General features: G+C 35.1%; 1 protein-coding gene across 1 annotated transcript in view; it reads left to right on the top strand.

The window, feature by feature from the left end:
• VXN (vexin) overlaps positions 1-13,464 on the top strand; it is a 32,012-nt gene extending 18,548 nt beyond the window's left edge. The window contains exons 3-6 of the mRNA XM_074278802.1: positions 2,074-2,236; positions 4,825-4,886; positions 9,353-9,453; positions 12,131-13,464. Coding sequence (XP_074134903.1) covers positions 2,074-2,236; positions 4,825-4,886; positions 9,353-9,453; positions 12,131-12,317 — 513 coding nt within the window. The 3' untranslated portion in view covers positions 12,318-13,464. The remainder of the gene's footprint in view (positions 1-2,073; positions 2,237-4,824; positions 4,887-9,352; positions 9,454-12,130) is intronic.
• Positions 13,465-15,228: the final 1,764 nt, after the last annotated feature.

Below are 15,228 nucleotides of genomic sequence, written 5' to 3' on the forward strand. Positions count from 1 at the left end.
ACAACTCCTATTGAGCTTGCACCCATTAAAATCCCCAGATCTTTTTCAGAACAATTTCTGTCTATTAATACCTTCCCTACATTATAATTATGGAGTTAATTTTTTTGTGCCAAAGTATAAGAATTTCCATTTATCCCTATTGAGTTCCATTGTATTAGATGCAGCCCAGTACTCTAGAGTCTAGACTTTCAAGAATCTTTTGAATTCTCTGTCACCAGCAATTAACTATTCCTTCAGTTCTGTGCCAGTTGCAAATTTGATGAGCATACTATTTGTGCCTTTATCCAATCCATAGATAAAAATATTAAATGGCACAGGACCAAATATGGTTTCTTGAGGTACTCCACTCAAAGCCTCTTGCCACAGACACTGAGATTTTAATAACTACTCTTTGACCCAGTCATTCAACCAGTTTTGAATACATCTGATTGGGTTACTTGCCTAATTCTATATCTCTATTTTCTTTGCAAGAATAGTATGAGATATTTTATCAAAATTTTTGCTAAATCTAGGTAAACTATTCCCACAGCATTCCCCTTATCTACTAGTTTAGTAATTCCCTCCCCCCAATGTAATGATATCAATCTGGCATGACTTGTTCTTACTGATTCCCATGTAACCTCGTTGTAATCACTCAGCTTTCCTTTTCTAGATGTATTCCAATCACCTTTTTAGTGATCCTTTCAAGAATTTCCCCCAGAACTGAAATCAAACTGGGCCTATAGTTTGCAAACACTTTCCTTTTCCCTCTTTTGAAATCAGGGTGACATTTGCCCTTCTACTGTTCTGAAGTAGCCCTGTAAATAAAGCGCATGGCTTGGAATCAGAAAGGCACATCTTCCTGAGCTGAAATCTGGCCTCAGGTACTACCTGGCCAAGTTAGTTAACCAGTTTGCCTCAATTTCCTCATCTATAAAATGAGCTGGAAAAAGAAATAGCAAACCACTTCAGTATCTTTGCCAAGAAAATACCAAATAGGGACATGAAGGATTGAATATGATTGAAACAACTGAACATCAAGAACACATTCTGTAGTATCTTGTTTTCCAAAATCTGTCATATGCTACCAACAATTACTCACATCTGCTATACCTATCAAAAACGGAAGATGTGGTTCATCTGGGCCATGTGACTAGAATATAAAGTCACCTGATTTTTCTTATAATCACCTTACTTATCTTGTGAATCACTTTTCTGTTAGTGATTTCCCCCCCCCCATTTCCAGAGTAAAGGACTTTTCTTCTTTTCAGAAAAAAAATAGAGAGCATTAATGAGAACCCTTATGGACTCAAATTCATGCCATATAAAGGTTATTCAAAGCATGTGTAGATATAGAAGATGAAGAAGAGATTTCAGAAGGGATTGAGAGTTTCAATGAAATAGTTTAATATTTTAAAATGAGAGGGACTTTTTATTCTCAGAGTTCAAAATTAATATTAATGGGTAGAATTTTCAGAAAGAATGGTATTGATATAATAATGAAAAAAAAATCATCCTAAATGGGAATAGAAAGAAGATAGTGAGTTCCCTGTCACTAGACATCTTCAAGCAGAAGCTAGATGGTCATTTGTCATGGATGTATTTAAAGATATCTGTATGTAAGGGTTTGCCTAGAAGATCATTGAGATTTCTTCCAAATCTGAGATAATGTGACTAATTTTAATCAACATTAAGTCAAAGGAAAGTTTTCTCCAATTCTTTTTAAAGGATTGAATTTCTAGGCAGGTAGTTGGCCTAGTAGGTAGAGCAGTGGACCTAAAGTCAGGAAGACTTTAGTGCAAATTTAGCCTCAGGTTCTTACTGTGACTTTGTGCAAATATTATGTGACTTTAGGCAAAGGTTTTTATTCTCTGCCTTAATCCACTGAAGGAGAAAATTGCTCCAAGTATCTTTGCAAAAAACAACAACAACAACAACAAAAAACCATTTGACACAAAACATTAGATACAACTGAACAATAAAATGCTTTAGCCAGATTCAGGAAAAAGACAACATTTTTTATTAATTCGAAGAGATGACCCATAACTCTTCAATGAAAAGTATGAATAAGTCAGTTCTTTTTCTTACCTGTAGGTGGTAGCAGTTACTGATTATCACATCCATGGGCCTTTAGAGCTTCTACCCCACAGGAATGATCGACTTCAGGTCTTTTGCAGAGAAAGTGAAGAAAGGAGGTTTGGCCGTCTCCAGAATGGGCAACAAGGACAGCCCGTGGCCAAAACTATGACCAGACATGGTAAGTAAGCCCTGTTATCTTTCAGGAAATATGTAACTAGGTGACACTAGCTTCCTATTCCATGATGTCCATATAGATGTTAAGTTCTGATCAGTGATAATTGGGAGTCTGACCTATATCATCCCAGCAATTCAAATATTGGCACAGTTTAGGAAATCCTATATATCTGTCTGATTTTCAGCAATGTAGGTAGCTAATCCCCAGGATCCTTAATCTGACAGATTCAAGCTTTGCCATATGTGGAGAAGGAAGAAAAGAGAAAGAGGATATACACTTGCATGAAGATTTTTCAAGCCAACATAGTCTTTCTTGCTTTCCTTTCAAAAGATGAATCATCTACAAGTGAATCCAAGTATTCATTTCTCTGATCGTGAAGAGGGTCCAGGTTGATCCAGAGATAAGTGAAATGGAGTTTTATAGGCATTCAGATCTAAGCATCCTTTTTTCTTTCTTTTTTTGCTGAACTAAAAGAAATGGCTGCTGAATTTTCATTATAATCCAGCATAAAATTAAGGTCTACTGTCCTTCCTGAATCAATAAAGACTTTCTTGGATTCCTAAAAATGACAACTGGCTTCATTTAGTAACATTTCATCTGCCCCAACAAAGCCATCTGGTGTGGAGTGTAATAGAAAGAACAGTAGATGTAGAAGCAAAAGACCAAGGTTTGAATCCTAGCTTTTCTATTTATAAGCTATGCAATATTTTGTCCTTTGGATATCAGTTTTCTAATCTGGAAGAGCAAGTATGAATTAACTATTAGAAGCCTTCTACTTTGTGATCCTATGACCTACTTTACTAAAATGTCATAAGAATAAGCAGGATTATATATGAGCAGCACTAGGAGTTTAATGCAAAAGGGGTACAACATTCAACAAACTTTTATTAGATTCCCCACAATGGACAAGACACTGTGTCAGGCTCTGGGAATTTTTTGTTGTTGAGTCATTCTTCAGTCATCTCCAAGTTTTTGTGACCCCCTTTTGGGGTTTTCTTGGCAAAGACTTTGGAATAGTTTGCCATTTCCTTCTCCAGCTCATTTTCTGGATAAGGAAATTGAGGCAAATAGGATCAAGTGACTTGCCTAGGGTCACAAAATTACTGTGTCTGAGGCCATATTTTAACTGAGGAAGATGATTCTTCCTGACTTCAGGCTTGGCACTCAATCTATGTATCACCTAGCTGTCCCAGGCCCTAAGAATTTAAAGATAAGGAAGAAAGAAAAAGAAATAAAGAAAAGTCCTTGACTTTAGGAATTTAGTAAGCACTTATCAACAAAAGTTAACTTTATCAATTCATTCAATTTAAATGCATTTTAAAATTCTATCCCCATCTGGTCTGACTTTATTTTAACTTGAGTAAAAAAGAACCAGAAAATATCCACAGCTATCATTAAATTGTTTTAAATTGTTATATATCTCTTTTCCATTGAATAGCTCTACCATCATATTCCAAAAGGCAGAGGTGGTATTCAGTATTAGAAATCACATTGGAATATGCTAAGACAGTGGCTCTCAAAATTTTTGTCATAGGACCCCTCTACACTCAAAAAGATTACTGAAGATTTCTCCTAAAATAGCTTTTGTTTATTATGGGAGTGATATCTATAATTATTTAGAATATTAGAAATTAAAATGTCTTAGTTTTATTATAAAAGTTGGTTTTGATTTCACAGACCCCCTAAAGGGGTCTCAGTCCCTGGACCATACTTTGAGAATCACTGTTCAAGGACATAATCATGCCTCAAAATCTTATCAGTAAATAATCTGTTTTTGAAAGAGAATGCATCCTTTTTAAAAAATAAGATGCTCTTTGATCTTGGAAGACTTGGAAGACTCAGGAAGTAGGGGACACCTATATTCATCTACATGTCATGCAGAATTCTACTAGTTCTCCTCCAAAGAAATAACTCTGACAGAGGAAAGCATTCTTTTTATTCAAAGAAAGAGTCCACAAGGACCCTGTGATCACTGATCTATTGATATCTTGGTAGTGAAGTTCCCCATTGCTAGATATCAGAACTCAGCTGGATGATTACTTGTCAGGATGTTATTCACATGCTTTGATCAGGGATTCAATTAGTCTATTTTCAGGGAGTAATTATGAGGGAAGCACTTTGCAGAGCTCAAAGTACTGTACAAAAATATGTTGCTATTGTTATTATTATAATTATAGGCAATCTCTGAGATCCCTTACAACTCTTTATTTCTGTGACATTATGATAAATTTCCAAGGTTAGTAAAACAGAACTCTCTGACAATTAGGCAATTTCCATTTCTCTAAAACAAATCAGGTAAACTCCCATGATGCTAGACCCCTAGATCTAAACTACAGGGGTATAGAAGTGATTCTTTTTTTCCCTTTCCCCATCAAAAATGTGTTAAGAGAGATTATTTCACCTCACATCCAAAAAAATTTCCACTTGCCTTTCTGGAGATTCTCACTCTGCATTCTGATTTCAGCAACTAGCACAAAGTCCTTAACCAACTTTGTATTGAGTATTGGCTACTAGAACCATACACAGAAATAGAGGGAGGCAAGGCACATGGTACCACTGAACGATAATGCTATTTCTGTTCTGCTCTGCAGTGGGAATTTCTGAACCCAAACCATTAATTTTGTGTGCAAATCGAGCATATGGAAAATCTCTGGTAAGTAAGATAAATTAAGCTACCTATATTTGCTGGGTTATGCCTATGCCATGAACAGACACACTGATATCTTTAACTTTGGACTTGAGAATGATAGAAAAGCATCTCACTATTGAGAGCCTCTGTACTTTTAAAACCACATTGATTTTTACCCCACTATAAGGCCTCTTTGGGCAAGAGATAGTTACATATCATTAACAATTCTCTTTTTTTATATCACATATTTTTTAATTACAGCTTTTTATTTACAAAACATATGCATGGGTAATTTTTCAACATTGACCTTTGCAAAACTTTTTGTTCCAAATTTTTCCCTTCTTCCTCTCACCCCCTCCCCTAACTGGCAGGTAGTCTAATACAAGTTAAATATGTCAAAATATATGTTAAATTCAATATATGTATACATATTTATACAGTTTTCATGCTGCACAAAAAAAAATCAGATAAAGAAAGGAGAAAAAAACTGAGAAAGAAAACAAAATGCAAGCAAATAACAACAGAGAAAGTGAGAATGCTATGTTGTGTTCCACATCCTGTTCCTATGGTCCTCTCTCTGGGTCTAGATGGCTTTCTTCATCACTGAACAAGTGGCACTGGTTTGAATCATCTCATTGTTGAAGAGAGCCACGTCCATCAGAATTGATTGTTGTATAGTCTTCTTGTTGTCATGTATAACAAACTCTTGGTTCTGCTCATTTCACTTAGCATCAGTTCTCTCCAAGCCTTTATGAAATCATGCTGCTGATCATTTCTTACAGAACAATAATATTCCATAACATTCATATACCACAATTTATTCAGTCATTCTCCAATTGATGGGCATCCATTCAGTTTCCAGTTTCTTGCCACTATAGAAAGGACTGCCACAAACATTTTTGCACATGTGGGTCCCTTTCCCTCCTTTTAGATCTCTTTGGGATATAATCCCAATAGAAACACTGCTGGATCAAAGAGTATGCACAGTTTGATAACTTTTTGCGCATAGTTCTTAACTGCTCTTCAGAATGGTTGGATCCATCCACAATTCCACCAACAATGCATCAGTATCTCAGTTTTCCCACATCTCCTCCTGCATTGGTCATTATCATTTCCTGTCATCTTAGACAATCTGACAGGTGTGTAATGGTATCTCAGAGTTGTCTTAATTTGCATTTCTCTGATCAATAGTGATTTGGAACACCTTTTTATATGACTACAAATAGTTTCAATTTCTTCATCTGAAAATTGTCTGTTCATTTCCTTTGACCATTTATCAATTGGAGAATGGCTTGAACTATTATAAATTTGAGTCAATTCTCTATATATTTTAGAAATGAGGCTTTTATCAGAACCTTTGAATGTAAAAATGTTTTCCCAGTTTATTGCTTCCCTTCTAATCTTGTCTGCATTTGTTTTATGTTTACAAAACCTTTTTAACTTAATATATCAGAATTACCTATTTTGTGATCAATAATGATCTCTAGTTCTTTGTTGTTCACAAATTCCTTCCTCCTCCACAGATCTGAGAGGTAAACTATTCTATGTTCTTCTAATTTGTTTATTATATCATTCTTTATGTCTAGATCATGAACCCATTTCTACCTTATCTTGGTATACGGTGTTAGGTGTGGGTCAATGCTTAATTTCTGCCATACTAATTTCCAGTTTTCCCAGCAGTTTTTGTTGAATAATGAATTCTTATCCCAAAAGTTGGGATCTTTGGGTTTGTCAAATACTAGATTGCTATAGTTATTGACTATTTTGTTCTGTGAACCTAACCTATTCCACTGATCAACTGCTCTATTTCTTAGCCAATACCAAATGGTTTTGGTGACTGCTGCTTTATAATATAGTTTTAGATCTGGTACAGCTAGACCACCTTCATTTGCTTTTCTTTTCATTAATTCCTTTGAAATTCTTGACCTTTTGTTCTTCCAGATGAATTTTGGTTCTATTTTTTTCTAAGTCAGCAAAATAGTTTCTTGGGAGTTTGGTATAGCACTAAATAAATAGATTAGTTTAGATAGTACTGTCATCAACAATTCTCTTTTAAAACAATTCAGTTTTAATGCAACTGGTCTAATGCAATAGGGAATGTTGCCAAGTTGGTTTCAAACAGACACAGAAGATGTTTTTGTTCCCTCTTTTGTTACTAACTCACACTAGGTGGCCTGGAATGGGAAAGAGGGGAGGTCCTTCACTTTGCCAAATCAATCAACAAGCATCTATCCAATGTCTACTATAAGTCATTCAATAAATCATTTTGAGAATAGCTAGTTAATTCTAAGTTATATCTGAGGGAACGATAAGATTCTCATAAGAAAACAAAATACCACTCAGCCTAATCACTTAGGATAAGTATTCCTTTTAAATGTTTCTATCACGGATTCCCTTGACATTTGAATGAATTCTATTTCCCCTCTTTTATCTTTTAGACATTAATATCTTTTATGCAATCATATTGCCTTGGATCCTCCATTTGGCATTAAAAATCCTCCATAATCTTTTCTATTTTTTCAATATTTTTACACCTTACTCCTTAACACATACTCTTTGGCATTGGCTTCCTGTGTGCTTCATGAATATGACACTCTGTCTCTAGACTTCAAGCATTTTCTCTGGCTGTCTCCTGTACCTGGAATACTAATTCTGTTTTCTAATTTCTAATTTCCCTGGCATCCCTTAAATCCCAACTAAAATCTCATCTTCTATAGGAAGCTTTTCCCAACCCTCTTAATTCTAGTGTCTTTTACCTCTTTTAATTATTTCTTATTTATCCTGTTTACAGCTTGCTTTGTATATATTTGCTTGGAAGTTGTCTCCTTTATTAAAATGTAAGCTTCTTGAGGGCCTATCTTTTTATTTCATCTAATCCTCAACAATTGTCTGTCAAGTAGATTAATTGAGTGTCATCACCCCAAGTGGACAAATGAAGAGACTACATTAAAAAGAGGTTATATAAATTTGCCTAAATTCATATGGCATATGAGTTAATTCTGGGCTCACTCTTTGAAAGTCAAGGGAAAACAGGACAGCTTTCACAATAATCAGGATGCCTAAAGACTTAGACCTAAAAAATTGTTCTCAGGAGGGTTTTATCAACATCTGAAGTTGGGTGGATGGGGGTAGGAGGTAGGGAAGGAAGACAGAAAACAGAAATCAAAGATGGTGGCCTTAGAAAGGAAGAAGTGGAATTATTACAAATGCCAACATATGCTCTATCCCTGTATATCAGGGGTTCTCAAACTATGGCCTGTGGACCATATGTGGCCTGCTGAAGATGTTTAAGCAGCCCACCGGGTTATGGCAAATGGGCTGAGGGGTGTAGACAGAGTGTGAGCTTTTGTTTTTACTATAGTCTGGCCCTCCAACAGTCTGAGGGACAGTGAAATGGCCTCCTATTTAAAAAGTTTGAGGACCACTGCAGTGTAAACTATATGACCACCATGTCAGCATGATGATATAGTGGATGGAGTGTCTGGTCTAGAATCAGGAAGACTTTATTTCAAATCAAACTTCAGATATTTCAGATATTTACTAGATATGTGTCCTTGGTCAAGCAACAACCTCTGTTTATTTCATTTTTCTCAACTATCATATGGTTACAATAGGATCTACCTCCCAAGGTTATGAGAATCAAAAGAGAGAATGTTTATAAAGCACTGTCCACAATGCCTGGCACATATTAAATGCTATACAAATACTTGTCATGGTTAATGGAAAGAAAATTGATCTTGGAATCAGAAGATCTGAATTTGAATTTCAATCTTGATACTTATTTTGCTATATGGCCCAAAGTAAGTTAAGCTCCTTCTGCCTTTATTTTGTCATCTGTAAAATGGATTTGGCAGCCAAGTAGTTTTGTTGGTAGAGTTCTGGGACTGGAATCAGAAAAACTTATCTTTCTAGGTTAAAATCTGGCCACAGACCTTTACTAGCTATGTGACCCTGGACAAATCATAACCCTCTTTGCCTCAGTTTCCCCATCTATAAAATGCGGTGGAGAAGGCAATGATAAACTACTTCAGTATCTTTACCAAGAAAACCCAAAATGAGGTCACAAAGACAACAATGACAAAAATGGAGATAATAGTACTTGAGCTCCTTCCATCACAAGGTTTTCAGAAACAAGTCTTTTGCAAATGCTTAGGTGCACATAAATATGAGTTGTTCTGATATAATAGTCCAGACAAGAGTGGCAAAGGCCTTGACCTGATAATCATTGTGGGATGGATGATGAAGGGACCTGATGATAAATTCAAATAAAGGGGATGAAGGAGAAGGAAAAATCATAGATAATTCCAAGTGGCAAATTTTGTTTCATTCCAGGCTAGCAGTTTCACTAAATGGTCACTTGTCCCTTTTGGCTTTTCCTCTGAACTTATTAAAAGTCAATTTACAAAGGTTCCCTTTAAGTAAGTTCAATCAATACTACCAGAAACACAGCATATGCTGACACTTTTCTTTCATCTTTCTGCATCACACAGATATCTCAGACCTCACTACCCATGCCCAGGATCACCATGAAACAACCTCCTGTGAATGAAGTAATAGCAACAGAAGAAAATGACCGAACTCTGACAAAGGAGTAAGTTCTTTGTGTTTTTGAGGTTTTCTGGCAAATACCTCTCTGGAAGAAGGATAAAGAGTAGCAGGTAGCCTAGGTCAGAGGTCATCCAGTTACTCAAAAACCTGATCCATCCTAAATCACCTTCAAAGGAGGGCAATAAACTTCTAGTCTCTAGAGTTGCCTCAACATTCATTTCTTCAGGATTAATCTGAATTATTTTTTGATAGAAATAAATACATTAACTTGGGTGATATTTATCCATTTCAATATATTAATTTGGTTTTATTTTTTTATTGATTTTTTAAAAGCAGTCACCAAACACGTATTAAGCATTTTCTAGGTGCCAAGCCCTGAAGTAAGGAATTTGATGCAAAAAAAAAAAAAAAAAAAAAAAAAGAAAAGAAAAAATAGTTTCTGTCTTCAAGGAACTTAAATTCTAAGGGAGGGAGAGAGACAACACACAAATACCCATGTAAATAAGTACATACTATGTCCCTTTGGAGCCCCCAAAACATTGGTATCAAAATTACCTTGTGAATTAAGCCAGGGGTTCCTTGTTATGGGAAAAGAAACAAAATTTATAAATAAATATTCATCTACAAAATACTTTTTAAAATTCCTTTGCTCTACTCTATCTCCAGCTTTTTAAAATAAATATTGTTAATTAATTTTTCTGCTTCACCTCTGCTGTTAGCAATTGATCCCTCTACAAATAAGCATGTCTGTAATATAGTACAAAATATAATATACACATAGTATCTAGCAATAGAAATTAAACTTGGAAACTAGGACTGATCCATTGTTAATCTTTCTATTTCTAGTGCCTAGCATAGTGCCTACATTATCAGGCAATTGTTGTCTATCAAACTTTATTATTTATTGTATTATTATTATTGCATACATATGCATGTATATATATATATGTATGTATGTATATGTATGTATGTATGTATGTATATATGCATATATATAATTGTTTTTTTTCCAAAACAGAACCAATTAAAGGATTAGTAGCTTAGAATAAAGGCACAGGAGTACTCTTTTATCCCTTTTTTTGCTCTTGCATTTGTAACATTCGTTCATCTTCAATAAAGTACCAGTGAATTACAGTGATTCTCCTTTCAGGGATATGTAAAAAGATAGTAGGCAATAATTATAAAAACATTTAGAAATATGACTCATCAAATTGACAAATACTTATTCAGTGCCTACTATGCCAAGCACTGCTTGGTGCACTAAATTGCTAAATACAAAACATTGCTAAATATAAAGTCCCAAACAAGTATTTGGTAAAAGTACTAAAATGTTTAACCCTACTAACCTCAGTTTCCTCATCTTATAAAATGAGCTGAAAAAGAAAAAGGTAAAACATTTTAGTACTTTTACCAAGAAAACCCAAAATCAGTTCAGGAAGAGTCAGACATTACTGACCAACAAAACCATTTGTGAGCCACTTTAGGCACTAGGGATCTTCAAATACTCCCCGTCTGCTGGGAAATAAAATGTACACAAATAAACATGATACAAGGTAATGTCTTGTGAATAGAGGTTGTTTCATTCTTTATATTTGCTTTCTCAAACAGTTCCAGGTACTTGGTAGGCACATAAAAATACTGGCTGACTGATTATTGATTGAAGGTAGATAAGATAAGGCAAAGGAGTGTTCAAGGAAAATTTGGCCCTAGAAAGGTCATTATCAACTGGAGATAAGGCATGAAGCTTGGAAGAAAGTGAGGATTTAAACAGGCTGAGTAAGCTGGGAATGCCTTCAGTCCATCAAGTCAATAAACACTTCTGCCAGTAGGGCTGCAGTGACTAAATAGCCTCTTAGCCCCTGATAAATTAACATTAAAATTGTCTGCATCTCCTGAGTTTATTTGTCATTTAAAGTTGTCTTCCAGGGCCATTTCCAGTAGTCTTGCCACTGGACCCAGATGGTTCTGGAGGGGAAAATGAGGCAGGGACCTTGCACAGTCTTCCTTCACTTAAATCCAATTCACTTGCATATCATGATATCCTGGATGTTTTGGTCCTTTTCCCAACAATAACAACAAAAGTTGTCTTAATTAATTAAAAATTAATAATAATGTATATAGTTACAGTTATGGGGGAGAGAGGGTTGGTGACAAAGAGATTCTCATAAAGTCTTTACTAATAGGGCACAATATTTTACTCTTGGATATCCCTCAAGCTACTTAAAAAAACACATTTTGATGGGGGAAAAAAAGACAAGCACTTTTGTCAGACATTGCTAACACACACACACACACATACACACACACACACACACACACACAAAGATTTGGAAGTTTAAAAAAAAGGCAATGGTCTCTGCCCTCCAGGATCTTCCATTGAAATGAAGAACAGTAAACCTGCATACATACTCTGATGCACCAGATGAGGGGGGAGGGAACAACTAGCACTGAAATCAGATTATAGAGGATTCTAAATTCATGCTAAAATTGACCATAGGAAGGGTTGAAGGTTTTTCCTTTCTGAAGTATTGCTCCTTCAGGATTGCTCCAGGGAATAATCTAGCCACCCAACTTCCTTCTGGCATTAACCTGAAAAAGGGAGAATTATGAAAACAGGAGCAGAAGAGTTCCTTCTCCTCCTTCTCAGGAAAGGGACTCAATACCATTGCTATGAGACAGAGAGTATAAATTATTTCTGTTCCGTCTCCTTCTCTCTTTAGACCTAGAAGACTGGCCAGGAAGATGCCTGAGGATGATCCAGCCTTTTCCCAGGGAGCAGAAGCGTCTGTACCACTGACAGGCAGAACTAGCTGTGGAACTCCCAATATCCTTCGGAAAATGTGGATGAAGCACAAGAAGAAGTCAGAATACTTGGGAGCCACAAACTGCGCCTTTGAGGCTGACTGAAAGGTGATCTTTCCTCCTGGAGCTGCTGAATTCTCCAAATTTGGGATTGCTTTTGCAGTGGCAATGGTCGTTTCCAGCTCCAAATAGTAAGATCCCCAATAACACGATAATACATGGTATTGAGTCACACCCTCCTCTCCTAATGGATAATTCAAAACATACCATTACTCCTTCCTTTTCGCAAATATACCTCCCTTGAGATAGAGGAACAGAATTTACCCCAAAGACAAGATATTTCTTCTTAGAAGCAGTCACAAACTTAAAAATTTTTTGACTTGATGTGTATTCTATCCATGTGTTTTCTAGCAAAATTTTGATGCAAACTCTTTCCTGTTTTCAAAGATCTTCATAGGAGGTTTCCTCTTCTCTAATCTATCATCTATACAATAAGAGGGTTGGGTTAGATCAAGAGTCCTTAGTCTAAGGTCTTTGACCTTTTTAAAACAAATACATATATTTTGATAACTATATTTCAACTTCAGTTTCCTTTGCAATTCTATATATTTTATTTTATGAGTAGCTAGGTGGTACAATGCCTACTATGATCAAATCATTTTGACTTGCCTCAGTTTCCTTATGTGTAAAATGAGGGGGACAAAAAATGGCAAACTAATCCAGTATCTTTACTAAGAAAACCCCAAATGGGATCACAAAAAATCAAGACAACTAAAAAATGACTCAACAACAATAATATTTGGAGGTATTCATTGATTTTATGAACTACCAGAGGGAATCTTGACACAAAATAAGTAATGATAAAAAACTCTAGGATTAGATGATTGAGTTCTAAGGTCCTTAACTTCTCTCTGCTCTGTTAAAACTTCTCCTTACTCTGATGTCATTATAAGAGATGGATGTTGAGTCACCAGTGAAGCACAATGGTCCTTTCTATGCCTCTTACCACATTCACTTGTTTACTGAATTCTTTTTTATGAGTATTCATAACTGGTATGATAAAGTACCAAAAGATATTCCTTTATTAATTCCAATATCAGCTTCAGTCAGTCAAGATATTTCTGTCAAGACTTTGGAATCATGGTATGTGTGAATCCTTAATTCTTTTATGTATTAAGACATTCTGGAAGAATGACTAAGAAATATGTGGTATTCCAAAGCATCACAGTCTAATAGAAAAATAAAAAAAAACATATTTATATAGAGCTTTTAACTTTCCAAAGTGTTTTCATATACATTATTTCATTTCATCCACTCCTAATTCCCTTTAGGCAGGAAGGGTGAGTTTTAATACCCTTGTTTTGCAGATGGGAAAACTGAGGCACAAAGTTTATTTAAATGACTTACTTGCCCACAATCAAACAGCAATTCAGTTACCTATCAATCAGCAATTGACTCATCTAGTGGAACTTGAAACCAGTCTCCAATACTCTTTCCTTGATATTATGCTATCATGTCTTTGTCTAAGCTCTATAACCTAATTGTATATATGACCTTGGTCCTATCATGTCTGTGTGTGTGTGTGTGTGTATGTGTGTGTGTGTGTGTGTGTGTGTGTGTGTGTGTTCGTGCACCTCTTTTCCCTTCCTGCAAAATGGGGAAAATAATACCTGTTCCCTTAATATTTCATAGTATGCTGCAAGAATAAATAAGATCATTTTTGCAAACACTTCTTCAGCGTAAGTTATTATATTGTAATTTCCCTTTTGGAAACAAGTAAAAACTTTAAGTAAAGTGATTAAAAGGGACCCCATCAAAGATTTCTAACTTAAACAAATAAACTAATATGTCTAATGATCATGCTAAAGAATGGTTTCTTAAGCTTAGATCCATGAATTTGTTTCTCTTTTTTAAAAATATTTTGATAACTATCTTTCAATTTCCCTGATTATTTTATAATCCTATATATTTTATGTCATGTATTTAAAACATTATACTGAGGAGTCCATAAGCTTTACCACACTACCAAAGGGGTTCATGGCACAAAAAAGCTTAAGAAGCTCTAAACTGTATTCTCCAGATTTTTAGAAGAATACCTAACCTTTCTTTTTGACCCTAATTCTTTTTCTTTTTCCTTTGGGGTAATACTCCTGAACTTACAAAGATATGACTAGATGAGAACCTATTAACTACAATTAATATAATTTCAGGTATAAGACCCTATTCCCAGCAGCCAGTTTATTTAAAACACAAACATATATGTTATATGTATACTTGTGTGTCTATTTACATGCACATATAATTCTTCAGACTTTAAAACTAATCTTTGACCAAAGAAAACAAATCATTTTTGAATGGGTAAAAAAGATTACTAAGAATTCATTAAAAGGTCTTTCTTTATGAGTGAAAATTGGAAGAATGATTTTTTTTTCCTAAAAAAAATTCTGCTTTAAGCTTAAGATGACCTCTGCTTTTCTTATCATTCCTTATTTGATCAGGTTTAGAGTATGATTATTAATATTTTCTTTGTTTTACACAATTTTTTCTACTGCTTCTGCTTTGGTTTACACCTGAAGTCCCAAAAGTCTTGTTTGGATCATTAAGTAGATGTCTTACTATGTAGAATGGACACATGCATCAACAATTCCCACATCACATATACCAAGACATTAAAAAATAAAAATCCCAATCTAATGTCCTTAAAGCAAGATTCCCAAGGGGAAAGAGAATGCTACTTGGGCAGCTTGTTCTTGGTAAGATTGTCATTTCAATTTCATGCCCTCCCTATTATATGAAATTCTTCTGGGATCATAGATTTACAACTGGAAAATTCTTTGGAGAATCATGCTGTACTTGAATAGAAAACAGAATTTCCTAGTTAGTCCTGAACTACAAGAACTAAGTGACTCAAACTTTAATTTGAACTCAAGTGAACTCAAACTTCAAAATGAGGGGACTGAAAATCTAAGATTCTTAAAGTTCCCTTCCAGCTCTGTGTCTATGAACTTTTGAAAGA

Source organism: Sminthopsis crassicaudata, chromosome 1, assembly GCF_048593235.1.
Source record: "Sminthopsis crassicaudata isolate SCR6 chromosome 1, ASM4859323v1, whole genome shotgun sequence".
Taxonomy (NCBI): domain Eukaryota; kingdom Metazoa; phylum Chordata; class Mammalia; order Dasyuromorphia; family Dasyuridae; genus Sminthopsis; species Sminthopsis crassicaudata.